We start from the raw sequence: 9,032 nt of genomic DNA on the forward strand, positions 1-9,032 counted from the left end.
TTTCGTTAATTAAGACTTACGCCGGGGCTGGCAAGTGTGGTTAGGTAAATGTGTTGAATTTATTTTCAGCTGACTTCATACTCGTTTAATGCTTCGCATCACACAACATAATTGTTTTAATTTTGTTAATTGAGAATTTCGTTTGGAGTTCAGCAATGTTTGGGCAAGTAAATGCTGAAAAACATTTTTTTTCTCCTTATTCAAATTATTCCTGGCTCCGACTTTAACTTTCGCTTTGTCGGCAAACTTTTGCTTTTATACTACAACTAGCGTCGAAAGTTTTACCTAACGCAATGCAGCAAAGTTTTTCCACTTCAAGTGCAAGCGACCCGTTACCCGTAAAGCCACCCATCCGCCCATCTGCCCAACCACCCACCACTTTTCCGGGACAATACAAAAGTTGTACAAGTTTTCACTTGCCACACGGCAAGAGAAACCCTCGGCGACACAGACTAGTTGACTAAGTTGGTGTCTTGATGTCCATTTTATTTGCAGCAACTGTGCAATTATTTATGCGGCAGTCAGTGCGCTTATGCCACATAGTTCAGTTCAGTTGGCAGAAGCATATGGCCACATTCCATACTTCTCATGCAACGAAGGCGGTGGCACTTTAAACTTGCCATAAGTGTTTGAAATGCGCTCGTTGCATTTATTATTGAGTGGCTTTGTCGCCTGGCAGACAGGCGAACGATGCACTGCACCCTCTGCCGGGATTATGTTTCACTGGGCTATACTCACTGCTATACTGAGTTTCTCTGGGTTTCGCTGGATGGATACTGCCCCTTTTTGGCACCAGCGCCCCATTTGAATGCAGGACGAGAGCGATTTTGGCGCAATTCCCCATCACGTTGCCTGTAGCATACTTATCCGGGCATCGCCGGTAGTCACGAGAAGTTGTAAATGCATATTTTATATTTTCATTTCATTGAAACCAGCACGTTGGTCCAGCTGTCTAGAATTTCATGCATTTCAATTGAACCCGCTGGCAAATAATTGACACTTCTTTTAATTAAGTTTGCATAGAAAGTCCCAAGCGCTTTGCTTGACATTTTATTTTTCTTCTTTTGTGTTGATTTGGCTCGAGTACCGAACACCATGGGTATTTAACCTTTAAAAATCATTTACAAAAATATGCGGCAAATTGTAGATAGACTTAACACGTCAGATATTACACTATTTCACTGAACATCTATTTCAATAAACCATTATCTTTCTCACTAAATTTCTGCCTGATAAATATATAAAAATAAAATTATTATTACTTATAAGCAGTGCACTGTTCAACATCAGGCTGTGTTTTTCTGTCGATACAAAATGGTTCGGTCCTTCTACCGTTCAACTTGCGAAAAGCCTTTCCATGTTCGCACATGAGACGGCGACATCTTCAATTGCACGCGGCGGTACATGCATTTTTCATTAGGAGGCGGAACCGCAGAGGGGCTTTTTCATCGGCACTTAAAGACCAAGAACAAAGTTTGCACTTTCTGCATTATTTAGTGTCTGGCAATAAATGAACATCATTTGTGCTCGACGAGCACGCTATAAAATGCCTCAAACGGCGGCCTATCAAACAAAGTCGCTGTGCGATTTGCATTTTCCATATGGATTTTAATATACTTTGGAGCCATGCGGAAGAGTTGGCACATAAAGCCGCCGGCGAGGGTAAAGCATAAGTTTGTATTTACGCTCTGCTTGTCGCGCAGATATTGCACTTTATAAATCATCTTGGGAAAAAGCCCTTCGGGCACGTGAAAGTAGACGAAAAATGTGCCCTGTGCCGAAACATATATCCCTGTTAAGGCGGAGCACTGAAAAGAAATTGCGGTTACTTAGCGATGACAGTGTTTGTTTGTAAAGTATATTGAAATTTTCAGTTGATTTGAGTCGATAGATTTCCCGTAGCCAAAATTAGCTGAACATCCCGGAATTGCTGGGTAAGCATTAATGCTCCATACCAAATAGGTCTAAAAAGCAGCTCGTTCCTGCTTCCTGCTCATTTGGCATGGACATTGTGCCTTTGTCGCTCTGTTTGATTCGGCCCAGAAGTGCCTTTCTATTTGGTTGATCTACTTTTGCCCTGGCTGATTCGCTTTTTCCTGCCGAGCACTCGGTTCAGTTTGTTTTTGGCCGCTGCCATTGTTGTTGACCCGGGCCATCCAATTGCATCCTGTGGACTCCTGGCGGGTCCTGTGGAAATGGCTCGAGTACGTGATGCAGGCTGTTTTCCAGCCACTGATTAGAGAGTGGAGTCGCAATCGGCGACTCTCGGCACCGAAGAGTTCAATTTGCGAGGAGCTATGTATACCATAGAGTCACCCAATTGCGGCCTCATCTCGGTGTATGCAAATCGACTTCTTGGCCGGGATTTGTATGCAGATTGGAGGTTAGAGGGTGGAGGATTTAGATTACGAGCAACAGCTCGCCTCCCGTGTTGACTCAACGTGCTTGCTGTTTGGCTGCCAATTAAATAAATACACAGTCACATAAGCTAGCCCAAAAATATGGTCGCAAGTGGCTGATTCGCTTGACTGCACTATTAGGGAAAGGGTTTACCCAACTGATAGATTCATATGATTATGATGATTAATCTAAAAAAGGAATTGGTATCTTTAACTAATATTCCAATATTTGTAAGTTAAAAGTGTTTGAATTCTAAACACTACCTGAAAAATACTGAGAGTATAATGTAAAGTTTGATAATCAAGGTAGGTTATAGTTCCTAAACCTCCAAATATTAAATATATTTATAACCCAAGTCTTATTTTTATTCCCATATCCTTTATGTCTATGTTTACCCACCCAATAAACAGCTTCATCTTGCGGATTCCGGAGCGTGGACAAGAGCTGATTAATTTATGACATTATCCTCCGGCATTGGGCAACCAGGTCACGTGATTGTTTCCAACTACATTAGGGTAGTTCGCACTGATTTAATTTCCACCCGACTGTCCGACTGCCCGACTGTCCTCAAGAGCCACTTACAATTAAAGCGAGGACTACGTGAAAACGAGCCATGTACTTGAACTGCTCAATCGAAGGTCGTTAAATAGGCGGCGAGCAAGGGTCGGAAAATCTCTGCCGAAAAAATCAAAAGTTTTGCTAAGCCGAAACTTGAGCCACCCACTAATTGGTGTTTAATTGCGTCCAAAGTTTGCCAATGGTTGGGGCATGCACAGTTCCCAGAGCCGTACCACGAATTCTGGTTAACTAAAAGCAAGCATCCCCTAACCCCGGCCAAATACATGCCACATTTGCGCTGCATTAAAAATGCATTTCTCCTTTTCCCCCGCTCCCCCGTGTTTAATAGTCTGTGCAACAATGTGAATATGTTTGTGCTTCATGGGCGTAATGCTGATGGCGCTCGTTCCCAGGCAGCCATATAATTTGAGCATCATGAAGTGCACTTATCAGTACGGTTGGCAAGCACTGCGATAGATAAGCATCAGCTGAGTGAGTGTGTGGGCAAAAACTGCATTGTACTTACCGAAACTGAAGCAATCTTGGGGTTCTTCTGGCTGACTGGGTGGCTGGATGACTGGCTGCATGCCTCAGAAACTGAAGCACCCAAGGTGGCATCTTTCTGGATCCTCCTAAGCCATTGCACTATGGGGCGAACGACCACCTTATGTGGAAAAAACCGATTTTTTAAAAGTCTTTAAAAAATTTTTTTTTAAATTTAAATGTATTCAAAAAACATCAATCTATCATGTTACGTAATTGAAATTTTAAAAGAGGGCGCCACTGTTCAGTGAACAGCTGTTTAGTCAGCTGTTTCGTTTGCGCTGGCACACCGATAACCGAATTTTTGTTAATCGCTGAAAAATCCTACAAGTTTGAAGTGACAAAAAGTGCATAAACAATTATCAAAAGTGTTACTTATAACATGCAGTCGAATCCCTGTGTTTTTTAATAAGTGTTTGTGATCTTCGAATGTAAAAATTAACTGTGGTGTCCCAATAATCTTCAGTAAGTTCAAACCCTAATAAAACACAACTTTTGTAGTGTATTCTAATTTTTAAATAGAGCTAAAAAGTGAGTCCGGCTAACTCCGTCTCTAAAACCTGTTATATGTTGTAGAGTAATCAATTATTAGTATATGCTATTAGTATAAATACACACTTTTGCACACTTTCTCCAAAATTTAACTTTTAAGGGTCTAACCTCAAAGTGAAAAACAGCAAATTGTTGGAGAAATGGATAACAGAGACGACGAGTAATGCAAAAAATAACGCCATTTTTAATGGTATTTTAATGGTATTACAATAAAATTCTAGTTCCTTGAATTTTATGTTTTTTGGGAAACATTAGTTTTTAAACATATTTATGCTATTTTTAAAGCTGTGAAGCAAGAAGTAAAACTTCGATATTTTTTTAAAAACAAGGTAAGCAGCCCCCATTTCTTACTTTATTGGTTTAATTTAAGTTTATATTTTAAATTTTTTCGATCAAAAAATTTCTTTTTGTACACTGAAAAAAAATTTGGGTTGTTTTTTTTTTGTTTGAAGGCAAGACCACGCCCATTTTTCCTCAAATGTATTACTATCATGAACATAAATCAAAAAACAGAACTTAAATATGTTGCTTCGTTTTCGAGTTATTAATTAATTCCACAAAAAGTGGTCGTTCGCCCCATAGTGCATTGCTTATTAAAACATACCACGACATCCTCGTACCCTAACTGTTTTTTTACACAGAAAAACATTTCATTTTAATTCGTATCGTGACATTAAACTTACGGTAGACCAATAGAGCCTCTTCTACAATAACAATGTGCTACAGCGGGTTTATATGTCCCGGCATGTGTACAACTTTACAGTTAAATTTATAAATGCATAGTAATTCTTACCAACAGCAAATGAACAAATTCTCCACATCGTAATTTCCGTCCAGTGTGAGATTTTCTTCTGCACTGAAAGCAGTTGACTTTGATTGCCGTTTGGACAACGTGTCGTATGATTGTTTTTAGCTTGGCTGCTAAAGAACGAGCTTGGCAGAGCCAAATTGATTTGTGCACGTGCACAGTTAGGTAATGAGGCACGGACTGACCCAACGCTCCGTCGGATGGCATTCGGAAATGCTTTGGAATCGTCGCTGACACTCTGCATTTTTCCCTGACCCATGCAGACGTGGAGCTCTGGAGTCCTGGAGTCCTGGAGCCCTGTGCTCTTCCTCTGAAATTCTCCGGTTGCAACTGACAGGTGGCAGGGATGGATTTTAAAGGGGGCGGTGGCCAGAACAGGATATGTACATACTGGACAGCTGCCAGGTCAGGGCGGTTGCCATGTTCACTTAATTAACAACATTACGGCATTAACACACACACACCCATACACAGGCATGCATTGGCTGCGAAAGTTGCATTAAAGTTTTATAATAAATCTAATGGTCAACAAGGACAAAACTGTAATTTTGTTTGTTGGCTCGACTGTCAGGCGAATGGACAGGCGGGGACTGTAGATTGGGCATTGGAGGCGTGTCCTGGGCCCGCCTTTGTCTTTGCAATGGCTGACACATTGTGTAATGGTGCAGTCGTGCATATGAAATTGCTGTCAACAGAGGGCAAAGGACTTCCTGCAACCGCAGGATGTGCCGCCCTAATGGGTTTGCTTGGCCTTAGTTATGGCAATCATGAGGTGACACATTTACTCGCTTCCTGACCCACAACTCACGACCCCTGACCCCTGACCCGTGAACCCAGTTTCAGGGTCTTAAAGTGCTTTGGGAAATCAGTGGCAACCGAAAACTGAACACGAATCGAACAAAAAATGGAAAAGTGCCGCCAAAGCGATTGATAAGCGACCTGGCAGACAGGCGGCCCCCAAGGCGACCCACCTGATGGGTGGTGGGTGGTGGGAGGTCCTGTTTGATTACGCACCTGGGACTCCAACTTGTACGCGAACGTGAACAACCATATCAATTGAATGTCTATGTCGACAGTTTTCATTTCCCAACCTAAATGCTTAAAGTGATGATAGGTTTGAGAAAAGTAATAAACGAAAATAAATAACTTTGTTGAACTTCAGTGAAAGAATGTCCATTGATGCTTAATACCATTGGATGCTTATGTTTGCTATAACTAAATAAAAAACAAGTAATAATTTGACTCTTAATTACTAATAGAGTAATAAATTATTTATTATTTTATTGATTATTATAGTATGCGTTGAATTGCTCTGACACTTTAAAACACAATATAGGCAGCAATCGATTTTAAATAACTTAATTTTAAATGTCGAAGAGATATTTCTATACATACAAATATATGTGCAAACGTTTCCTTGAGGGGTCAGCAAATGAAACAAATTAAAAATGAATATTTTATGGTGAACCACGGGATCCTGACCACCAAGCCACGAGAAGCGGCTGGAGAGATTTGCAAATTGGCCAAGATTTATAGTGTTAGCCACAGCGGTTGGATCACAAGCGCACCTCTGTGCGTGCTGGTGCAAAGTTTTCCCAGCTCGTTGGGAGATGGAAATTAACGCAGGGACACCGGAACAGGTGAGCCAAAACTGAGGCCGAACCTGTCTGGGCCCAGTCTGCTTGGGTTTTCCTGGCGCTTTTGGGTCAACCGGCTTCTGGCTTGAATTGGGTGGCGGGGGAGCATAGAATCTGCCACTCGACCCGACGGCTGCTGACTAATCTGTTAATTTATGTTGGAAAGTTCAGGAAAGTTTCGAAGCGCTTAGCAAACAAATTGTAATAAATTATTAAGAATATTTGCACACAAAACGGTCGGGTGCCGGTGGCTTCGCAGTTTTTGTGCATTTCATTAATTTATGTTTCGTTGCCTGCCAAAAACTTCTCGCCACTTGTGTGGATAATTTGATTTCACCGTAGAGCAACTTTACACTGCCAGGAGGCGAGATTCACACGCAAAGATAAACACGAGGCCGTGTCCTTTGTCCCCTGTTTCCGGAATACTATGTACCGTATTTTGCATCCCCATTCCCCAATCCCTTATCTCTGATCCCTGATCCCGTCGAGGGTCGAAAGTGGCCAACAAAAAGTTAAAATGTTCTTTTGCATAAGTGATGCGCCGGGCGCCTCGTCCTTTTTCGCCTTTCGGCTGGCGACAAAGTCCTCACGAAGTGTCTGCAATGCAGTTGTTTCCGTTTCGCTTCGTTTCACTTCGTTGCGACATGAAAACTTAATGCCGTAATTAACTGTTTGCGTTTGCGCTTTAAGAGAGCCCACAAAAAGGCGTCGCGTATACGTCCCGTGTGCGTCACTGCGTAAGCCGCGTATGCGCCCCTAAGCCGAGATTTAAACGCGTCGCGTGACCCACTTGCAGCCTGCAACTTTAAATGCCGACGTGTCACTTTATCAGGCAGAAACTGGCAAATGGTGTGACACGAATTTCCGGCCAGGAAGCAGAACAAAGCAATAGGGCAAAGCAAGGCGAAACGGCTGACTGGCATTTCGAAGCGGGAAATGGATGTTAAAACATCATAGCTCGAACTTCCACCCATACGAATTAACTTTGATGACTTGGCGGAAAAAGCAAAGCAAAAATCAGTTAGCAGTGAGCAGTTACCTGGCGCGATTCCATTTCCGCCGCTTAACGTTATTAAATCGCTGAAATGGAAATTTCGGCATAGAGCTAAGCTCCAAGGATATCCAACTAGATTACCCTGGCACCCGGACTCGGCAATTCCCCATTTTGGCTGGCTGTTAAATAAGATTGTCAACTGCAATTAGCGCGCTTAATGCATCTTTCGAATGAAAATTGACAGACAGACAGCGTGTCCTTCACGGCTTTCAATCTGCCAGATGTTTAACCACTTGCCTGCCATCCTGCCATATCAACCTGTTTACGGCACGCATCCTAAAGGACTCTTCCGAGCAGTGTGGCAAGGACACGACTGTGGCACTCAGACATGCATTCGCCGCTCGCCACTGCCAGCAGTGGCCCCTCCAAGTTGCACATTTAAAGACTGCGGCGACTCGAGTCCCCTTCTCTGTCGGCTGATGGCCCTTCAACTAACGCACCTGCTCCACAGCCAACCACACTTGGCTAAATGGGCCTTAGAAAGTGGTAGCGAGCTGTTTTGCTTCGCTGCAAATTAAACAAACCCCGTAGATTAAAAACTTATGCCCAAAGTGGGGCCTGGAATAAAGACTTATGCTACATTTGTAACATTTGCCTGAAAATGTTTGAGTTGTTTTCTACATTTACTCATGAGGATTTTAGAGCCACTTTAGAGGCAAGCGAAATGAACTTATAATGCGGCTTAGAATGTGTAGGATTAATGAATGTTTCCACAATATTTCGATCACTGATTACTCTATTAAGGGAGAACGGAATTAGTAAGAACAATTTTATAATTTGAAAATAAATTTTACGATTTCATTTTAATAAAGCTTTATCATTTGAGTCCACTGAATATAAAACACTTTTGCTTCCGACAGTTCTTATATTTTATATTATTATATTCGGAATCTTTAGCTGTGTCAGACTATGATTGTCCATGCGTCCATCCGTATAAACATGAAGAGATTTTGGAAACTTTAGGAGCTAGAGAGTTGACCCTGCAATAATGCTCTCTGCTGATCGCATCATTCTACCATAGTGTATCCTTTTGCCAATGAAGCATCATTTTTTAATTTTTGAAGGGATTCAAATTGCTAGATATCACTGGAATTGCTAGATATCCACTTCCCAATGAATTAAGTCATAATAAATTAAGATAACCACAGTATAATAGGGTTTATTCAGTGTCAGTCGAGGATTTGTAACAACTATAAGAAACTAATTAACCTAATCCAAAAGTAGCCGGGAATCACTTGGCCTGACAGCACTTGGCTCCCGTCTTGGCGGCGCATTGGCATTGGCTGTTTCCGGCGCAGTTACCGCCGCACTTTCCGGCTGAGCACTGACAGTCTGAAGGTGAAGAGTTCATTATATTAGTATAACTTTATAATATATAAGTTTCCCCATTTAGGGTGACTGGTACTTACTGTTTCCACATCCCTTGCAAGGCATCTTGTTGGTTGTTTGGTTTGCTTGTTGCGGTGTTTTCAAGTCTTTT

The 9,032-nt window shown here is 42.0% G+C and overlaps 1 protein-coding gene across 1 annotated transcript; it reads right to left on the reverse strand.

The window, feature by feature from the left end:
• Positions 1 to 8,685: 8,685 nt before the first annotated feature.
• Positions 8,686 to 9,032, reverse strand: LOC120454525 (metallothionein-2). The gene is made up of 2 exons (XM_039639890.1): positions 8,962 to 9,032; positions 8,686 to 8,884 (listed from the first exon to the last, which is right to left on the reverse strand). Exons 1-2 carry the CDS (start codon positions 8,984 to 8,986, stop codon positions 8,784 to 8,786), a joined length of 126 nt encoding a protein of 41 aa, XP_039495824.1. The 5' UTR covers positions 8,987 to 9,032; the 3' UTR covers positions 8,686 to 8,783.

Source organism: Drosophila santomea, chromosome 3R, assembly GCF_016746245.2.
Source record: "Drosophila santomea strain STO CAGO 1482 chromosome 3R, Prin_Dsan_1.1, whole genome shotgun sequence".
Lineage (NCBI taxonomy): Eukaryota > Metazoa > Arthropoda > Insecta > Diptera > Drosophilidae > Drosophila > Drosophila santomea.

Excerpts from the sequence above, each read along its gene's own strand:
- LOC120454525 (XM_039639890.1), bottom strand. The coding sequence starts at position 8,986 with ATGCCTTGCAAGGGATGTGGAAACA. Across the intron at positions 8,885-8,961 it reads TTGCAAGGGATGTGGAAACA|ACTGTCAGTGCTCAGCCGGA; the intron begins GTAAGTACCAGT and ends CTTCACCTTCAG.